This window comes from Amblyomma americanum, chromosome 5 (genome assembly GCF_052857255.1).
Source record: "Amblyomma americanum isolate KBUSLIRL-KWMA chromosome 5, ASM5285725v1, whole genome shotgun sequence".
NCBI lineage: Eukaryota > Metazoa > Arthropoda > Arachnida > Ixodida > Ixodidae > Amblyomma > Amblyomma americanum.
The window spans coordinates 206,994,208-207,014,847 of NC_135501.1; the positions used below are offsets into that span (position 1 = coordinate 206,994,208).

Below are 20,640 nucleotides of genomic sequence, written 5' to 3' on the forward strand. Positions count from 1 at the left end.
AGAACCATTTAGAAGAAAAACCAATTGCTTGTCGGTTGCTTAGGTAATAATTTCTTCGGTAATTAATTTCTAGGGACACACTCGGTGCCTACGTTTCCCGCATTCTTTAGTCCCTTCAACAATCGGAATGTTTTTGCCTCAAAGCGGTATAGTTTATTTAATTGAAGTTAGAAAGAAGTTTAAGTTAGAATGTTGTAGTTTAGTATGCAATGGTCCCGGACTCAGGCAACACCGATAGACACTGAGCGCGCACTGATTATGATTTACGGGAAAGTTTTGCCTTCCTCAAGCACAGTTCATGCCATCGAAATCTGGTTTATGCCTCGTGCAGCACCTCCTTCACCTTGCCGTGAGCTCCAGGTATAGTATGTACAGTCCGCGTCACCCTTGTGTAGAGCGCTCGAGCAGTGCGTATCTGGTAAGAAAAAGTGAAATTACAGAGCAATCCCTGATTTCTCGGCAAAGTTGTCGTGTCTACTTTGCGGTTATATCTGGCACTACTCCAGCTAAAGTGTTTCCTCTGGAACCTAGCGGCTGCGACAACATCTGGATTTGTTTTTTGCACCGCCCGAGCGCTATACTCAAGGGTGACGTAGACTGTACTAATGGAAGGGCATTCGCCTCATATATACTGAATACCCAGCCTTTGTGAAAAACAGAGCCCGATGGATCTCCTTAGAAGCCTTCTAAGGCTTAGAAGGGCTCTCTCGCACATTTGGCGGTCCTAAGCTTGGGATGGTTGAGGACTCAGTTCAACCCGCCATCCAGAGCCTACAGGGCGGCTCAGTTTGCAGATCGAGCCACTCCGCAAGGCTCATAAGCAAACTGTATGCTTTTGACGAAGGCTGTAAGTGGCTTCAGAACTCAGTTTGCATGAAATGTAGCGTCCTTCTCTCGTTCAGCGCCAGTTTAGTAAGAGGCACGTTCTTCGGACTGGCTTTTGAGATGCTTGTACGCTGGAAAAAGCGGTGCTGGCCCAGTGGCGGTCGTTGCTGGCACCCTTTTGTGGCAGGCCCTCTGTTGTATCCCGCGCGACCGCCGCTGCGGTGATGAGCCATTGTGTCCAGCGGCAGTCGCGGGCGCAGGGCGATCTCGCGCGCACTGGCTCGGTGCGCGAGACAGAGACGCCGACGGCACGGTGGCAACCCAGTTCCGCGGAGGCCTCCGGAACATTGCCTTGGTGCCGCTCTCCGTTTCGAACCTTCGTTTCTTTCATCCGGGCTCTTGCCATGGAAGGAAAAAAAAAAAGGCCCAACGACCGCGAGCCTTCATATATCTACGTTCTTCCAGTCACTTCATGCTTTATTATCCTCACCTCAAGTAAAGTATTCCACTCAAGTTACCAAGCAAACTATTGTTGTTTTGTCTTCAACGGATAAATGGTGCATACCCATTGTTGGGGATTGGCCAAGACACATGCGGCGACTGGCAGGTGTTGTTGTTGTTGTTGTTGCCTCAAAGGCGACGACGACGACGACGACGACGACGACGACGACGACGATGATGATGATGATGTGCTTGGGCTTAATTACACATATGGCAGATATGCACTGCTTCGTCCTCTTTCTCTTGCTGTATACTCTGTCTCAACTCGGCGTGCTTATTGGCTATACGTTCCGGTACTGTGCTCGAGGTCGGCGGTTCGACCCCCGTCGCGACGTCCGCATTTCGGTATAGGAAAAATGCAAAACTAAACGTAAAAAAACCTGCGGCTTTGCGAACACCTCTTGTGCACGCTGGGTGTCCTGCTTTGCCACCAGCTGGTTATCTTCCATGTTGTTCCGGCGCCCGCATTGAGTGGCGTAACACTGAACAGAGCGCGCTTCCTATAGACAGTTCTTCTCGCCCATTTCGTCGCTGCCCGTTTAATGGTTTGCTTTTAGTGCGGTAGCACTACTAACCGCGTTCTCGCAAAAGACCGATGTCTGAAGCCGATGGGTTGCTCGGGAAGAGCAACCTCAGTCTCACAAGCCCCACCGGTGGCAGCACCTGCCATGGAAGGCCACTGGCACATCGCTTAACCGCTGCACCACTGCTCCAGGAGCGGGATAAAGACTTCCAGGGATCTGTGAATGTGAAGTAGAAAATGACCAATTCCGTACATATGGGCATTAACCCACTATCGATATCCGAAGAACTTCCATCCGTGAACAATGGATTCGAACTTATGAACCGAAGTAAAAATCGATGTGCTAGCGCAGCTAATTCGCATTTGTCCCAACGACGCAAATCCACATGTTTTTTTTTTTTTAAATACAGCAATGAATCTGCCGTCCCCCTTGGCGGGCAACGGCATCTGTCACGTCCTCGGTTTTCAAAGCGACTCAGGCTATGAGGGACTACGGCATCCCTCATAGCCTGAGCCGCTTTGGGACGTCAAACCCCCGTAAGCCAAGCCAAACCATCCGAGCACAAGAATACACTAAGCCCGGATGGATTATGAAAGCGAAGAAAGAATGTCAGCCAGTTGCACTTTGCAAAAGTAGTAGAAGAAGAAAATAGTCTCGATACAATAGACGCCTGAGCACCTGTACGAATACCCCCGGGGAAGCCGAACGCCGTAGCCGCTGAGCCACTGCTTTGCGGTGTATTGCGAGCTCCGGTAAGAACCAGCACCATTCTTTATCCCGAAAGACCTATCGTCGCAATAAAAAGCTGGCAAAAGCTTGTTTTGCTGTGTGTGCGAAAACAATGCCGGTAAAAGTAAGCAACAGCACACACACAGCACATCGTAGCAGGTGTCCAAATCGCCTCCCCCTAGCACATATCATTAGTCTGATAGCAGCAACACCACTGCACTGCTGCTGACGTGGCCGCCTCTTTTTTTTTTCTGAAAAAAAATAAACAGCTACAGCTATCGACGCTATCTTCTTCTTCGTGCACCCTCGCGACTGGATAACATTCTGTTCTGTCTTCTTTCTTGAAGCCTCTTGAGCCTAAAATATTTTTTATGGCCGGACACAAAGCCGGGAACGTGATGGATACCGAGATCCGAGAAGGTACACGTTAGTGCCGTTACCTTTACACCACATAACTAAAGTGAATACAAAGGGCACGCACTCGAAAGCGCCGATTAACTCTGCTTCGGCCACCCTGGGAAACATTCCTACCAACTCCCAGCTGGCCCAGCTGGTGAACGCGTGGACCTCGCTGGTATATATACCCCATAAACACCGTACAGAGTAACCAGATCTATGATCGAGTGTGCAAGGTACTCGGCTTATGCTCTGGGAGGTGTGGGTGGGGTGGCAATAGTGATGCGTTCCAGGTTGGCACGCATCCATCCATCCAGGGATGCGTGCCAGGTTGGCACGCATGCGTGGATGGACGCCACCCGCCCCCATGCCGGAAGACTGTGCCAGAGCTGTAGCACTGGAGAGCTCCGGCAGGAGCCGTAAGCAGTGCATATGCCCCCGCCCTGCGCATAAAGTTGTGCGGCGCAGGGGCATATAGAGAAAAGCGACGCACCCCGCACCGCGCAGCCGTGGCCACGGTGGGCTGCGCGGTGTGGCACACGCGTCCATTCCCTATGCCACAACGGTTGGTGCCTTGTTCCGTCGGGGTCACACGGCGAGGACATGAAGCGGGAGAGACAAGTTGCACGGGTGCTCCGCAGTCTTTTTGTATTAATGCGAAACTGATTTAAGGGATGCCCCCTTACGTTTTGAGTGCGGACGCAGTAGTGGCGCTGCGATGCACGGGTGCAGAAGTCGGCAAAATTACGGTGTTCCAGCCTTAAAGCGCGTTCCTGTTTTATGGTTGTGGTTTTTTGCCACACTGGCTGGTTATACACAGGTAAACACAGTAGAAGTGTCTGCAGCTTCTTGCGATGCAGCTTGCATCTTTTTACATGTTGCGTTAATCGGCGAGCGTTCCGAGTGTGCGACCAGTCGTCCTGTGCCTCCCATTTATTTATTCATTAGCCCAGAGAAGAAGGGAATAAAAAGAATATTGGATAAACAATATCATACTAACCTATCGCAAGCATGTGTCGCTAGACACCGCGATGCACAGAAGCCCTGCGAGATTTTTTCCTGCAAGAGTGGGCTTCACCGCACAGTGACTGTGCTTGCAGAGAAGCTACTTTGGGTTCATCCTTTGGACTCGATGCGACGGTTTGGGGACCGTTCATAGTCGTCATCATCATCATCATCATCATGGTTGCTCCCACTCATGGACGAATGCCCACTGCCGTCAATAACCAATAAGCTGTGTCCTGCGCCATCCATGGCCATCCAATCCCAGCGAAATTCCCATAATCGTCCGCTTACTTCTTTTTGGAATCCGCTGTTACCCGATCCAGGCAGCAATTAAATTACTGCAGTAAAATTTCAGTAATTACTTTTAAAATATTTGATGCAATGAATTACTTCGGGGCGGTAATTTCGCAGGAAAGCAATTAATTACTCTCAAAATTTGTTTTATTATATAAAACACCACTGCTGTACTATTTGGCAGAGCCTCGGTCTTCGCGCCGGCAAAACGAGCCAAAATTTTCGACGCCCACTTCGTAGCTGAGTTGCTGCTTTGGTGATATAAATTAAGAAGCCTGAACTGCTTGTGGCAGCTGCCATCAGTGTACCTGTGCGCGTCCAAACTGAAAAAGTAACTTTAAAGTAATTGTTACAATTTGAAATATTCATAATTTAATGCCGTTACTTATTGCGAGTGGTAGCTGGTAGTGTAATTTAATTACATTTGCGCGACTTTTAAGAAAGTAATTAGCAGTGTAATTTAACTATTTTTTAAATTAGTTATTCCAGGTATGATACCAATCAAATTTGCATTGAAAGTCTCGCCGATGAAGGCCTCCCAGACATTGCTCCGCTTCTTGAGATCTTCTGGCCTGCACAATAGGCCGTGGCTTTACTGAACGCTTGCTGACATTGCATACTGACTTCATTTTCCTATTACTTCCTTTCCTCCTTCGTCTTTATATCTCCTCATCATTTTCGCCCCGTGCAGGGTAGCAAACCGGTTTATTCTTCCGGTTAACCTCCCTGCCTTTCCCGCCTCCCCTTCTCCTCCCCCTTCTCGCCCTAGTCTATTTCTTCCACTGGGTTTCTTTTAGCATATTCTTTTGTTCGTAGTATTGGAAACTTTTCTTTTGTCTGTTATATTCCCCCTTGCTGGAATAACGCATTTATAAGTTCTGAACACTCGAGCAAGTTCTTTTTGCCCCCCCTATTAGAGTGAGTTTAAGAGGTGAAACCATGCACGACCCCTCAGTCATAGCTTCCAGTGGGCGGTTCGAAAAAAGAGATTTTAAACTAGGTTGTAGGTTATTTGCCCTTCAATATATAGTGTCGCCTATGCTGACGTTAGTAAATTCATTCGTGATAAGAAGAGCATAAAGGTCAATATATGAAGCCAGTTCTCCTTTCCAACCACGCATAAAGAACTTCCCGGAATGTGTAAAGGGCGAATTTATAGCTTACTATTGGAGGGGGTCCTTGTGGTGTATCGCGCCATTTGAACCCTGTACTTCTGGGACTTTTTTATCAAAAAAAAAGAAAAGAAATTCGGTTTTTTGTGTAAAATTTGTCACATTGGGGGGCATAAATCTCTCCCTGGAGTGTGCAAGAGCAAAAGTAGCGACCGGGTTTGAACGGGCACTCTGGCGCATCTGGCGACGCAATGGGTAACACTGAATTTTTTTTCTCGTGCATTTTAAGGTGTAGGAAACGAAAATATGGTCATACATATGTTTGGTAGAAATATTACAGACAACCAGATGAGGATTAACGATGTACAACAAAAACATTAAACTGCATTTCAACGAAATATTTTAAGGAGCGCTTCAGACGTGATCGGCGGTTTTGAAGGATCTCCACCAATAAGAAGTTGTCACACGGTCCCTGTTTATTGTTAGTGAGGCGCACGGTGTTCGGGCCGGCAGTATGGAAAGGAACAAGGCTGGTGCGCCAGTATATTCAGGCTTTGTTTTTGTCTGGTGCATTTTTTCTCCCGTTATAAATCAGCTGATTTTTCGGAAGTGTTCAGCAACACCACATACGCACTACTGCGTCATTGTCCACGCGGAGAAGATATTTAAACTGGTCATTTTAGACGAAGTACTGTTTCAGTCTGGTGGCTGTCTGGGCACCCCTCCCCAATGGCTCCCTCATAATTCCCTTAATTGTGCAGGAGGATGGAGGAGGAACAGGACGCCGGGGTGGCCCAGCTCTGGGAGGTGTTCGACGCCTGCGACACGGACCGGACGGGCCGCCTGGACGCCCAGGGGCTCCGGCTGCTCTGCCAGAGGCTGCAGCTGGCGCACAGGGCACCCGCCCTGGTCCACCACCTCCTGGGGCGGCGGCGGCCCGAAGCAGCCACCGCCGGCGGAGACGGACACCCGGACACGGTTGGGGCTTGATTCCAGTCACGCGTTTGTACCACCGAATTAAGATATATCGGCGACTAAAAATGAAGCTCCTCCTCTCCCCCCTCGACTCGTACATGCTGCCGCGCTAAAAAGAAAAAGAAAAAAAAAAACAGGTCAGCACTGCAGCCCACGGCACCCCATCCGGCTCATACCACCTGAGCACACCCCATGAAAGGGCTCGCCTAGCTCGAATACTCGTAAAGACCTCGTCTACAGATTTGTTGCTTTAGAATATCACCATCAGAGTCACTTCAGGGTCCCTTTAACAGCAGAAGGATGGCTGTGATGGGGGGGTCTGTCGACGTCAGGCATGAAAAAACTGTGACATAATAGCTGGAGGCGGTGAGGGATTTGTCAAGAACAGTGATGATGTGAAGAGATTCTCCAATGTTGTAGTGAATTAAGGTTTATTTTGTTTGTCGAAGGTGATACCTTTTCAAATGTGCTTGACAAAATCTCATTAGAAATTAAATTTTAGAAAATTGTCAGCTTTCTGGTGGTGTTTTTTTTCTTTAAGTAGTGACCGACGAGTACATATCAAATTTTAAATTAAAGCTGTATGAAAAGAACAATGTGAAAAGTATGCAAAAAGTGATGGCAAGAAAATGTACGCTGAGTTTTGTTAGAGCACCACTGATGCATGTGTGTGTATATATATATCGTTCAGACTATTGATTTGTTTCTGCAATAGGAGCATTTTGTTTGAAACGTGCTACTGAGCCAGGATCAAATGCAAAGATCTCCTGTAAGGAGAACATGATGCTCCTCAATTTCGCTGTCAGCTCTACTGAGCAACTATGATTGATGTTTCTACTTCTAGAAAGGCTCGTATTTAAGAAATTACACCATGATATGACACTTCACATCCAGCAAATAATGTGTAAAAACTTTCATATTTTGTTGCAGACTGGTAATATAGTCAATAGCTGATGACATAAGACTTCATCTGTCAGGCTTTGTTACCAAACTGGCTCACAGTGAAGCCTTTTCTTTTGCCATTTGCATCAGGCAGTTATCGTATTCCAATATTGTTTTGATAAAACTCAATTTTGTCAATTTTTCATATTAAAAAACAAATTATGATCCTTTGATCTGAATGTGACTACAAATTCTTAATTCAAAAAAGAAACTAATTATGCTCCTTTCAATATTGTGAAATTCAAGTTTCACGGCATTTAAATAATGTAACAGTAAAAACTTTTTCTTTGAAGCACAATTTTATCAGACATATGAATAGTGGCTATTTTTGCTAGCCAGTGCCTGTTGCTGGATTGCGGGTACTCATTCTAGGCATCACTTTTACTACCGATAAACCTGCGTACCTTTCTTCTTTTTCTGTGTCTACTCATGTGTATATTAAAGTTTGTAGATTTTACTCAGTGTTAAAATGTAATTAATATGTGCGATTTTTTGTACAGTGTGTGTGACAGTCGCGAAGTGCGACATATTCTGGATCAACCTAACTGAATGGATGAATGAGCGAAAACTGATCTCACTGTTTCAAATGTCAACTGGTCGTTTCCATCAGAAATTATTCAATAATTTGAATTATGTTTTGTTAAATTGTTAGCTTCTGTATAACAAATGTGCAAAGTCTACTTATACCTCTGGAATGCCTTTTGCCTCCAAGCATTTTCATCTGTGCAGTTTTAACACAGGCTGAAGAAGCTTGGAAAAAAATTGGCCGTTATTAACTTACGAAATCTACCCAAATTTTTATGAGAACCCTGTGGGCATTAGACCTTTAGCACTTTGTAACATTTGCATTAGAGTGTAACATGTTGTTTACAGACATATTGAACCAGCTGTCCAGCTTCTGTTCTCTCTTGAATGAATTTAAACCTTTACTACAAGCATGTAAAAAGTATGGAACAGACTACAGGAAAACAAGGGCAAACAAGCAAGATAAAGGAGGGGAATGAGCCGGGCCAGTTGGTGCATGAGAAGAAAAATTTAAGCGCCAAGGACGGGACAAAGTGAAAGGAGCGCTGGCGTCTGTGTCTCCTTTCACTTTGTCCCGTCCTTGGCGCTTGAATTTTTCTTGAAGATAAAGGAGGAGGCAGAGACTTAAAGCAGTGATGGCGTATGGTAATTGACATTGGGAGACACTAATCAGGAAGTTAATGCGTTTTCCCGATTTCTTTCAGGTGAGCTTTGAGGAATTCAAGGAAGGCTTCATATCTATCCTCACCGAAGCAGAAGACGAACTGCCTTTGAGTGATGCAGGCTCGGGTGATCCGTCCGGTGCCACAAGTGATGTTGGAGAAAGCCACGAAGTCTCTGCGTCAAAGAAAGGTACAATGGCTGTTTAAATCCATCTCTGTCATCTACTGTGGGGCTGTGCAGCAGTTTGATTAGGTAGCTTTGTTGCAACTATTTTAGTTCAGCAATTATGTCGCAGTAAAAAGGTTTTTTCTTTTGTAGAATCCAGGCGGAGCGAGTTCTGCTCTGACAAGTTTTCTTCATGCCTTAGCTTGTAAATGGTTGCCGGTGCTTTGACACTAAAACACTTAATTTATTTGTTTGCTCCCTTACTTGCTTGTTCATTTACGCTGCAGTTCTTTGATTTGGAATAAAGCAGAATAAGAAAGCAAATGCACAAAAAATGGAAAAGTACAGAGCAGAATGGTAGCCTAATCGGCATGAAAATAATGAAAAATAAATCCACAAATATGAATTGAAAGAAATTGAAATGTGAATAAAAAGTTAACTTCAGAGGGTATATTAAAGGTACGATGCATCGGGCACTTCTGAGCTTTAACTTTATGCATTTTTAACTGTGAAAGTTGTTTTAAAGCATTGATGCGTGTGACACCTGCTGCACTTATCTATTGCACTTTGTACATCATCGAAAGTTTGTTTGCTTATGCTGACATGTGTCTGTGCCATTTGTCCAAAAAACTATGCAAGTGCAATATGTGGTGCATCTGTTATGTCATTTAACGATAACTTTACATGGCATTTGTTGAGTGCATTGGGTAATGACACTTGCCTGAGTGATCCGGGGAGGAGAATATGAAGTGCTCCTTAAACAGCATTGGCAAGGTCGCTTGTTCTCACATTTCTGGTGCTGTCTACAACTGTGCCCCAGTCGGCTGGCTGTGCTCGGTTTTTCATGGATTACACATATGTCTCCAGTTTCTACCATACAAATTGGAGAAGGTACAGATAGCGAACACATCACAAATGCACTGCAGAACAAGTAGGTTATGAAGGGATCCCTGTGCAAGATTTGTGGAACAAAGATAGAAGGGCCAGCAGAAGACTTTTGCTAGTTTAATATGAACATACAGGGTTGGTTAAGAGTTTCCATGCCATGAGTTTTGCTTTTGAACTGTGTATTGAGGCATGTACAACACTTGGCCAAAACCTCAAGATCTCTTTAGGAGTAGAGAACGATCATTCTCACCTCTGAAAACCTTGATAGCTCCACGCATGTTTCATGTGCCAGAATATACTGCTAAATAGCAGACCCTGTGGCCTGGGAACTTTTGACCAGTCCCGCACATTAGCTGCATGTTTCATAAAACTATGTTTAACCGATACAGGCTTTTAGATACAGATTCAGAGCACCACTTCAGACTTGGCTGAAGCAGTCTTTTGGCACTGCGTAGTACCCTAGTTGAGCTCCTGGCTTTCTGAAGCTTTGATGTGCTTACTACCGATGAGCATCTCTATCACCAGGAAAATCATTTTACAGCAGGCTGGGGGCTGCTGTTGTGGGCTGCACACTTTTGACAAAGACTACAAAGCTTCTTGAAGCAGTCATATGGTTCACTGCCAATTCAGAAAGCAAGCGTCTACGGTCGACATGCAACTCCATCTGTTGTCGCCTTACAGCTGCCATTGTCGCCAGGAAATCCTCCTCTCGGACTGGTTGCAAGGGTGCAACGAGGCACCGTCGTGCTAGCTGTGAGAATTTGTGCAAAGCTTGTGTCTGCCAATGCATCCAGCTTTCTGAGGGCTGTTTCGTTATGCTTTGTACGGTTGTTTTTTTATTGGTCACTGCAGTTGTCATTTCCTAGGAAACAAGTTGAGTCGTTGAAGCCTGTTATTATAATTTTTTTGTTTGGGCAGTTCTACACATTTGCTTAGCGGCAAGCATTACTGGGTAGTATTTATTACTTTTGCTCGTTTTGCTTCTGCAGGCTTATGCTTGAATTTCAGCTGCTTTGCACAAATAGTTCAGTCTAGTTTGTAGGCCTGTGGGATAGTAATAGTTATTTGTTTGCTAATGAATGTATCTCTGGAATTGTAGATGTGCACAGTCATGCCTTTAGCGCTTGGCAGATGAAGTTAAGATTGTAGATGCATAGCATTACCTGATGTGGCTGTGGCTGTTTTATTTGGTCTGGTAATTTTGTCATTGGTATAAAAGAGGAACAAAAGAACTTTGTGATGTGTAACGGGACTAAAGGATCAGGCTTAGTACATTTTTGGAATGGAAGTCACATCCTCAGTCATGATGTCAGCAGAACTAGCATTAACAGTTTATTTAGAATACATGAGCAATTACTCATCTCTGAACTGTTTGTGAAGTTTATTACAAACTGTTTGAACCAAGTGGTAATAATTTTTTTGTAAGCACTGCTGTATTATTTTATTCCACTGTACAACACAAACATTTTGCGGCTATGGCACAAAATTTTAAACACATGTTTAAGAGGACTGCTATATTTTTCATATAGTTCATAATGTGCACACTATGTTCCAAGAGGTGCATCACATGCTGATAAATTCAGAGATGCTTGGCTGCAGTGTCTTCCTAGAATTCCTGCTGAACTATTGTTTTCGTGCTCTTTTGAATTTCAGATCGTGAGGTGTCCCCGAAATATGTACTGGGCGAAAAGAAGTATGGTCGTAGGTCGAGGCCTGCTTCACAAGCCGACGTCGATGTGGAGATCTCTTCTGACGAGGACTTCAGTGCTGATGAGGTCTTGAGCCCAGCTTCAGCCGACAGTGTGAGCAATCTGGCACCAAAAGCGGACTCCGGCGTAAGGAACCGTATCAGTGTTCATTCATTTCTTGTGTGCAGAGTGGAAATTTCAGCATATGAGACACACTTGGTACCAGTACACCTTCTGTCAAATGTTACGAGACGCGACTTTGGTGAAGAAATATCTTTTTTTTTTTTTGCATCTAGAATTCATTACTTGAGATTTAATGGTGCAATGACTAGTTCACATTCTTGGAATTAAGCTTTATATATCAAGTTCAAGCTGCGTGAAAACATGGTGATGATACTAATTTTTGTTCCACTAGTATTATGTTGTATAAACTTTTGGCTCTATGCATGCATAGATAAAAACAAACTTACAGCTTTGTTTATTCATGCCAGGTGAGAGCACAAGCATATGGGAAGGATAAAATGAAAAATATATGCAAAGGCTATAGATAAAAGATAGGCAGTAAATCTAGAGACACCTTTTTATAACAGGATTTTGCATGCATTGGTTGGTGCGGTATTGTTAGGAAAGAATTGGTGTTTCGAGGGGCTGTGAGATGGTTGGTCATAGTACAAAAGTCTGTCAAAAAGTAACTTGCAGTCCACTGTATCTCGGTAATGGTAAGCACTAGGGAAATTAAATTTTTTTTAGATATAAGCATTAGAGCTTTCATACTTTGAAAATGCCTATGATTATGTGAACCATTTGAATCACTGCAATGCAGCCATCTTTACTTCCATGACACGATTGTACGTTCGTAAAGCCCTTAAGGTTTGTCATTACATCACTCTTTCGTACATGCAATGAACCCGTAGTCATCTCAAACCTGCTTGCCGTGGAGAGGAGTTTACAATCACCAAACAGATAAAAATCTGATAGCTCTTCATGAATGCATTACTTCATGAAAGCATTATGGACAGTCTCTCAAGAAAACTTGCTGAAGGTCATCACACCCATTGTTTCTGATTTGCATCATCTCCCTTGTCAAGAGCCATGAACCCAGAGAGCACAAATTTTTCTGGATCTCAATCGTTGAATTTGAATTAAGATATGTCCTTTTACCATATCTGTGTGCTTCATTATCTGTCTTGTAGTGCCGCTTCTGTCATTTTGACTAAGTTCATGAATGAATGATGCATTTTCATCAGTTGTGTTGCTTGACAATCTACCTGAGTGGCAGGACCTGGGTACTGCAGTCACCACTCCGAAACGTCTGAAGCCATCGAAATACATTACTTTCATTCTTTGTGTTGTCCCTTAGAATGACAACAGCTCGCTGCGAATCGGTGTTGATGAGTTGTTGATGGATTTGTGGAAGAATATAATCACTGCACGTTGCTATTTTGATCATCCATGGTAGCTTATGTGAAACAACAGAAAACAAAAATTAGGTAAGGATTAGGGTATCAAGTAACAACACTTCTACCTACAAAATTTCATTTACCTAGTGCTTACCATTGCCGAGATACAGTGGATTATGTGCTACTTTTTGACCAACCCTTGAAAATAAAGGAAATCAACCCTTTGTACCCCAATGGCTGCATACGTGGACGTTGGGATACATAGTGTTAACAGCGTGTTGAATGGGACAGACAAAAGGGAATACATAGTACATGGGCACTGACTAATAACCATCTTTATGGAGAATGTACAGGCTGTTTGTTAAAAAGAAATGCAATGGAGGCAGATTACTTGGAAACCGTGCTTCACAAAAAAGTATACAGTTGAACCCCGTTATAAAGAAGTTGAAGGGGCCTTTACTCTGTTATAGCCACAGCTTCACTATAGCCTGTGCTGACCGAGCTCCCAAGGGGAATTACCATCCCTTCGTTATATTGATTTTGTTATAAACCATTTCGTTATAACGAGGTTCGACTGTATATGCAACTTCCTTCTCGAGAAGGCAGAGAGATGATGCACTGAGATGCTCGTCACCATTCGCTGTTATGATGAAAGCTTCACGGATAATTCACACAGTCTTTTTGGAGCGTCTCCCAGTAACCTGAAATTCTGCCTTGGAGGTGCATCGGTATTTTCGGCAGTGGATTGCCAAGTCGATGTTTGAATTTTCTCCTAGTGAATAAACCTGCTCAAGTAGGCGTTCTCTAATGCATCGGCAGACCGGTTTTTGCAGTTTCTCTGGAGATTCATCTTTTCAGATTATTCTCGTCATACTAGCGTCACCGCTATAAAGGCTCGTGCCGAACTTGATATGTTATCACATTGTCACAAACTAGCACGCATGGCTCTTTTCCGTAAACTTTATCATCATGTTCTGCTGCATGAGGATTTTTCTCAATCACCTGAATCTTTTTTTCCATGTCGCGACCATCCACTGAAAGGTAAACGTATATCATGCCACACTTCTTTTTTAGTGAACTCTTTCATACCTCGTACTATAGTCGACTGGAATAATCTACCATCACACATCACTTCAGAAAGGAACCTTAACAAGTTTCGGGATCTACTAACCCAAATGTCTGTCTAGCATTACTCATTGATTGTACCATATGCTGCATTCTGCTGTTTTGTTATTTCGTTTTGTTCCAGCGGTTATGTTAAGCCTCTAATGCACTATCTGTTCTCTTTTCGTGTGAATTACAGGTTATTTTTTTTCTATTTGTGCTTTGTTCTGTATTTATATATTGCACCTTGGTGCTTGCACATTTTTTGTTTTGCATTCTTGTGTGTCTATGCTCTCCCCTATGTAATACCCTCGACTGAGAGCTTTTAGGGGTTTATTGAATAAATAAATAATTGAATAATCTTTTCCGTAGCCTGCCTGCACAGGCCAAGAACAAGTTAGGCAGGCTGTGCAAAAGTAAAGTATATGGTGCAGAACAAATAAAAGATTTTGATGCCTGCTGCACTCAGAATGGAAGCAAAGAATGTGCTAGCACCGCTTCTTTTGGCTTTATCAAGGAAAGGAACTGCCCGTTTGATTCCTGTATGCACAGTGAACATGTGCACTAGCCACCCGTATGTACTGTTTTTTTAGCTAGTTAGTGCTCCTATGAATTCTTGCTTACTTTGAGCAAAAAACCAGTTGGTGTCTAGAAATTATCCTGTCTGCTCATTTGCTGCCTGTTACGCCGGTACAATGTTTTATCAATTGGATCGCCAACTAGAATGCTTTTCTGCCTTAAGTTTCTAATTTCATGGGAAAAAAAAACACTTTTTTCTGAGCTGTGTAGTATGCTGGAGTCAAATATAGTGAAATTTTTATATAGTATTAAAGTTTATTAGAGTAGATGTCTGAAAAATATCTAGTTAAATGATTATAAGAAAATGGTTCTCATTTCTGTCGCCACCCTTCAGCTCCTTATATTTTGCCCTTTTTTGTTGCACAGCGCATGCTATTTTAGAAATTTATGTTTCTGGACGTGAATAACTTTTTGAAATTAAGATCTTCCTGTGTCTTGAAAAATTGTCCTAGTTTGAGCACTTCAGATGGGAAAGGCATAAATTTTCAAGGCTATTAGCCAGCTGTTCATAACTAGTAACAAACTGGTCATTTAAAAAAATGTTAATTGATGTTCGATAGCACTGCTGAATTCAAAGGTAAAATGCAGTTTCTTCAGTTCTGTTATCTTACTTTGTAGCCAAGGTTTTGGCACCCCATTTCATGTTGCTCTTGCTAATGTGAATGATGCTGATGTAGTCTTCTCGGGAAGAAATTGATTGTTTTGTTGTATTCTATTTCTTATGCAAGGTAAGAAAACTGGGCTGCTACAATATACCGATTCTGCGACTGATTTCATGCCAGTTTTTAATTTCTCACCCTTCACCATTGACTGAAGTGATGCCATGCCCCGTGTTCGCTCTTCATTATCGGCTGAAGCCTAGGGCATGGCGTCACTTCAGTCAATGGCAAAAGGTGAGGAATTGTAAAATGCAATTGATTTGGGAAGGAAATTGTTGTATTACACCAACCTTGTTTTCATTCAGCAGCTGATATCAGGGGAAAAAAAAAAGAAAAGATAACTGATGAACATACAGTATTTTCTACCTTTTCAGTAACTGTTGATATCATAATCATTGAGGTGTTGTGGATTAGTTATCAGCCATGAGCGGTCAGATTAAAAAATGCGGCAAGAAGATTGAGGCAAGTGCTCGAACTATTGCCACGCTGTTATTTGCTATTATGCTTTGCCTGTTTACGATTCCAGCACTATGTATTTATAGGTTACAAGATTTTTTTTCCTTTCATGAGTGTTCTCCTTTTAAACATTTTTTATCTGTACCTCAGAGGCACAGAGATAGACGAATGATGATGTAATTCTTTATTCTTTTGTTTCACAGTTGTTTAATGTCACAAGTCCTGCTTTCTGATTGTATTTATGTTAATATATATGTTTGTGTTCATTTTTCTGATGCAGGAAACACAGCCAAAAACATCATCAGGTGCAGCCAATGTACCCAAAACCATCCTGCCTGCAAGTGGCACACAGTCTTATCCGGAAAGTGGCTTTGAGGATGCTGGACTTTTTACGGAAAAATTTTCTTCTAGTGACTTCATTTCATCATCATGCCTTGCAAAGGACGTCATGGAGGGCATCAGGGACCTTGCATCTGAAGTGCCTGTAATGCCTCCAGCATCATTTGCGGCCGGTTTTGACATCGCATCGTCCCCAATGTTTGGACAGTCGTTCACTGTGGGTGGCGGATCGGAGTCTGCCGAGTCAAGCCTGACACTGCTAGAGACAAATCCGGAAGAGTACCTGCGGGCAACTTGGCGCAAGCTCAACGTTGGAAGCGATGGTTACCTTCATGTTGATGAGCTGGCGGGTGTCTGTGAACACATTGGTATGGAGATGGATGAAGAGGTATGTTATTCGTGGATGTTTTGCTGCTTTGCATTGTGTCATGCTATTCAAGCAAAGATCATATGAAAGTTGATGAGATATAGGCAGTATACATGGTTGGTGTCAGGCAATCCTTGTTAACCGGCAAATTAGAAACACTGTCACAAGACGAGTATACGGTGGCCAGCAGTTTGCCATAAATAATGATTAAATTGAGTCTCAGCATTTTGGGAAGTTTTTCCTACTTATGGCACTTTTGGCCACTTTTATCTTCTTGGTTGAGCAAAAAGCACTTTTGCGCATATGACTACAGGTCAGTCTTGCGCAGACTAAGCACATACTGACAAAGCACCATGCTATGAAAGTATTTAATACTAGTTTCACATTCTGCTTTCTAGATAACTGTCCCTCATTTGTGATGCTACTTGCATTGTGACTTGCAGCGATAAATTATCTTTCTGATTACCAGTGAATGCATTCACTAGCTCATGCTGGTGGTACATATATATGCATCTTAAAAAATCACACAATTACATCCTGAATGATAAACTGCACCCACCAAACAAGATGAAACGGTAAAGAGACACACACTCTCATATATGTCTCTCCACTCCCCTTATGTGTCGTTTATTATGAGTGGCTCTTTATTAATAAAATAACAAAGGAAGGAAAAGATGTTGCTAGTGGCATCTGCCATTGAAACCTGAAGCACCTGAGCTGCGGCTAGCGGGAATAAAAGGACAGGGAGAGGGAAGGAAAGTGGGGAGCGATAACGAGAAAGGATAGGGGTAGGGCCGCAGTGTACACTATATAAAAATAAAAATATACAAAATACATGTGGGGTTGTGTTGCTTTTTTGGCATGGTTTTTTGGTCAGAATGTTTATAGTTGATCACCATTTAGCCTAGTAATATACATTGATAAGTACAGTTTGATGAACACATGCACATAGTGCTGTGAGCATTTGAACCCTTCCACTGTTAGAGCATGAGGTTGCAAGACTATATATTCGTTCTCGCGATATGAATAGAATGCTTCCAGACATCATTCTTTCCACCTGTTTTATTATACTGTGCCAAATTCACATGTTATACACTACATTTTGCCATGTGAAGTCCCAATCTCCTGAGAAAGTGAGCAGCGTTCAGACTGTCATAAATGAACACACTTCAGGAGTAGAAATGTCACAGTTGTAGCTGTTTTCTTTTACACACAAAGGAGTATGGACGCTTAATTTTGGTTGCATGTTTTCTTATTTGTAATGATGCATAAGACATTACTATACATGGGTCACCACATGGTATTTGCCTATGACTGCTAAATGATTTCAAATCAGATTTTTCTATCATGCTGTTTTGGTTTCAGTTTCAACAGCACTGTGATGTCAAAGGTTCATATAGGTCACATGAGGCTTGAAAAAATTGCTATATAATCACTGCTTCTTCATTTTTTCTGATTCCGGCTCTTGAGTCTGTATTTAGCGTTTTAGTGAATTAAATAGATGAAGCAGCAAACCCAGTCCAATCTTACCGCTGGTTTGTTGTCTTTTTTCATCACAGATGATTGGTCAATTGTTCCACACTCTGGACTCTGACCAAGATGGAAAGATCAGCTTCCAAGAGTTTCTTCAGGGCATGTTTCAGCATGGACGGCCACCTGGCAGTCGAAGCGTCACGCCACCACCCTTGGCGTCTCCTCTGCCACTTGTGACGCCATCGCCCACTCCGTGCACCAAGCCACATCGCGGTGCCTCTGAACGTGGTGCCTCCAAAGCAGCTGGCTCTCCAGGCCATCATCGTCACCACCCTGGCTACCGGTGGGTTTCTGCCATTGTTATTGAAGAAGCAAAATTGTGCAGAAAAAGTAGACGACTAAAGTAAACACAATAAAGACTCATCAGCATTGACTACGGAACTGATTTTATTTTATCACAATAGCTTTTAATGAAAGCAGCCCCCAAATCCTGCCACGGCGCAGATGTCCAGGCTGCAAAGGTGAGGGAGGTGTGAGTATAGGAGAGGATTAGGGGTAGGAGGGGTGCTATTGTGCTGTGTGGATTCCTTTTACTCTTATTGTTTTCATCAGTTCTTTAACTCATCGTAATAGCTGCTACTGGGTTCTCACATTGCATAGCATAGAGTACACATTTGTTAGCTTTTTGACAGCAAGGACATCTTAACTTTTTCGTTACCATGGGAAAAATGTCTATTTTTGATAGTTGATCACATGGGGAAAAAGTATTTTTAAAATACTAGAACATACAAAATGTTTCAAACTTGTTTAGAAAGTAGCCACTAAATGTATGGCAATATAGAAAATGTTTTCTGAAACTGCATTAAGTAGTCCGCTTCCAGACTGCCCTTGAGTTAAATTGTTATAATACATGAAAATATATAGTTGAGGGTTCGACGGAAACCCGTCTGGCGAGAGAAATTCAGCATATCCTTTTAAACGAACACTCGCCAAAGTCATAAAGGAAAAAAAAAAATAACCGTAAGAGAATTGACTTTTCGGCACCACTACGGGTGCCTTGTTCACAATGGGATGAAAAACGAGACGGGCTGCTGCTTATGTAGGGAAAACGTTGCGTATCGTGCAGATGTATATCTCGGGTAGATTGCCCTGCGTCCTGTTAATCGCTTGGCTTGTCATTTGTATGTGAAGGGATTCCTTGAGCAGACGAGTAGATAATGATTTTTCTTTCTAAAGTATGCGCGTGGAATCCCAGTCAATCAAGTGGCCCGTGTTTTGCTGGTGTTCGGCGAAAGCGTTAGAAATCACTTTTTTGTTTTTGACGTCACGCTGGTGTTCTTTGAATCGTCTCCTGAAGTCCCCTGTTTCGCCTATATAGGCTGCACCGCATTCTTTGCAAGGAATTTTGTAAACTACCCCAGGGTAGCTGGTCTTTTCAAGCGGGTCCTTTACTCGTACCAAATGGTTTCTGAGCTTGCTGGATGGGACATGGGCAACTTGGATGTCGTAGTCAGCCAGTATCCGGCATAACGTCTCGCTGGCACCAGGGGCATATGGGATGGTTGCACGTTTTTTCTTATTGGCTGCTAGGTAGGCTCCTAGGTTTTTCCTGCGGTACGTCACGACTGTTTCTGCATCATCCGACGACAGGATGCGGAAAAATTTCTACGGCACCTGAACTCATTTCAAGAAAGCGTTCAGTTCACGATGGAAGAAGAGAGCAATGGGCGCCTCCCTTTCCTTGACGTCCTCATCGAACGAACAGCAAACGGCATCACGACGAGCGTGTACAGGAAGCCTACCCACACAGGGAAGTACCTGAATTTTCATTCTGCGCACTCAATAGGGCAGAAACGCTCCGTTGCCGCGGCGCTTTACAATCGTGCCTTCAAGCTTTGTTCAAGCCCATGCAAAAGAACTCGTGAAGTCCGCCGCATAAGAAAGGAGCTTTCAAAGAACGGATACCCGCGTCAAGTGCTACAATCACAAGAACGACACGCTGCGGCCCCTCAAGCCGAAGCAAAAGGAGCCAATAAGAAAAAACGTGCAGCCATCCCATATGCCCCTGGGGTCAGCGAGACGTTATGCCGGATACTGGCTGACTACGACATCCAAGTTGCCCATGTCCCATCCAGCAAGCTCAGAAACCATTTGGTATGAGCAAAGGACCCGCTTGAAAAGACCAGCTACCCTGGGGTAGTTTACAAAATTCCTTGCAAAGAATGCGGTGCAGCTTAAATAGGCGAAACAGGGGACTTCAGGAGACGGTTCAAAGAACACCAGCGTGACGTCAAAAACAAAAAAGTGATTTCTAACGCTCTCGCCGAACGCCAGCAAAACACGGACCACTTGATTGACTGGGATTCTACGCGCATACTTTAGAAAGAAAAATCATTATCTACTCGTCTGCTCAAGGAATCCCTTCACATACAAATGACAAGCCAAGCGATTAACAGGACGCAGGGCAATCTACCCGAGATATACATCCGCACGATACGCAACGTTTTCCCTACATAAGCAGCAGCCCGTCTCGTTTTTCATCCCATTGTGAACAAGGCACCCGTAGTGGTGCCGAAACGTCAATTCTCTTACGGTTATTTTTTTTTTTTCCTTTATGACTTTGGCGAGTGTTCGTTTAAAAAGATAAACATGAAAATATAGTTTGATAATCATCACTAAGAATGCTTTTTGAAGAAATTGAGAAAATTTTGAGACATACAAAAAGTATATCCGTCATAGCATTTGTGACGATTAACTCGCATGAAATGAAATATGGTGATAATGTACTCGAAGAAACTGCAGAATGTTTGGTTTTACAAGAATCTACTTCAGAAGATGCTTTGGAAGATTTGGAACCAGCTGGATTTTGACTGTGCCAGGACTAATTCTTCTTTGGTCTTGTGGAAGTAAATCTGCCCGTACGATGTTGAGACACTACGGAAACCAGAAATGTCATTCGTGACATCAGTGTGATGCATGAACTGGCTTCAGGAATGAACAGGCTTCAGGAATGAACAAACAGACAAGAAGC

At 43.3% G+C, this 20,640-nt stretch overlaps 1 protein-coding gene across 7 annotated transcripts in view; it reads left to right on the plus strand.

The window, feature by feature from the left end:
- The window catches only part of Nin (blastoderm-specific gene 25D), a 477,176-nt gene that overhangs the window by 81,063 nt on the left and 375,473 nt on the right, over positions 1 to 20,640 (plus strand). For all 7 annotated transcript variants that reach the window (XM_077666694.1, XM_077666695.1, XM_077666690.1 and 4 more), the window contains exons 2-6: positions 6,148 to 6,364; positions 8,533 to 8,680; positions 11,198 to 11,379; positions 15,711 to 16,157; positions 17,696 to 17,952. In XM_077666694.1, coding sequence (XP_077522820.1) covers positions 6,152 to 6,364; positions 8,533 to 8,680; positions 11,198 to 11,379; positions 15,711 to 16,157; positions 17,696 to 17,952 — 1,247 coding nt within the window. In that variant the 5' untranslated portion in view covers positions 6,148 to 6,151. The remainder of the gene's footprint in view (positions 1 to 6,147; positions 6,365 to 8,532; positions 8,681 to 11,197; positions 11,380 to 15,710; positions 16,158 to 17,695; positions 17,953 to 20,640) is intronic.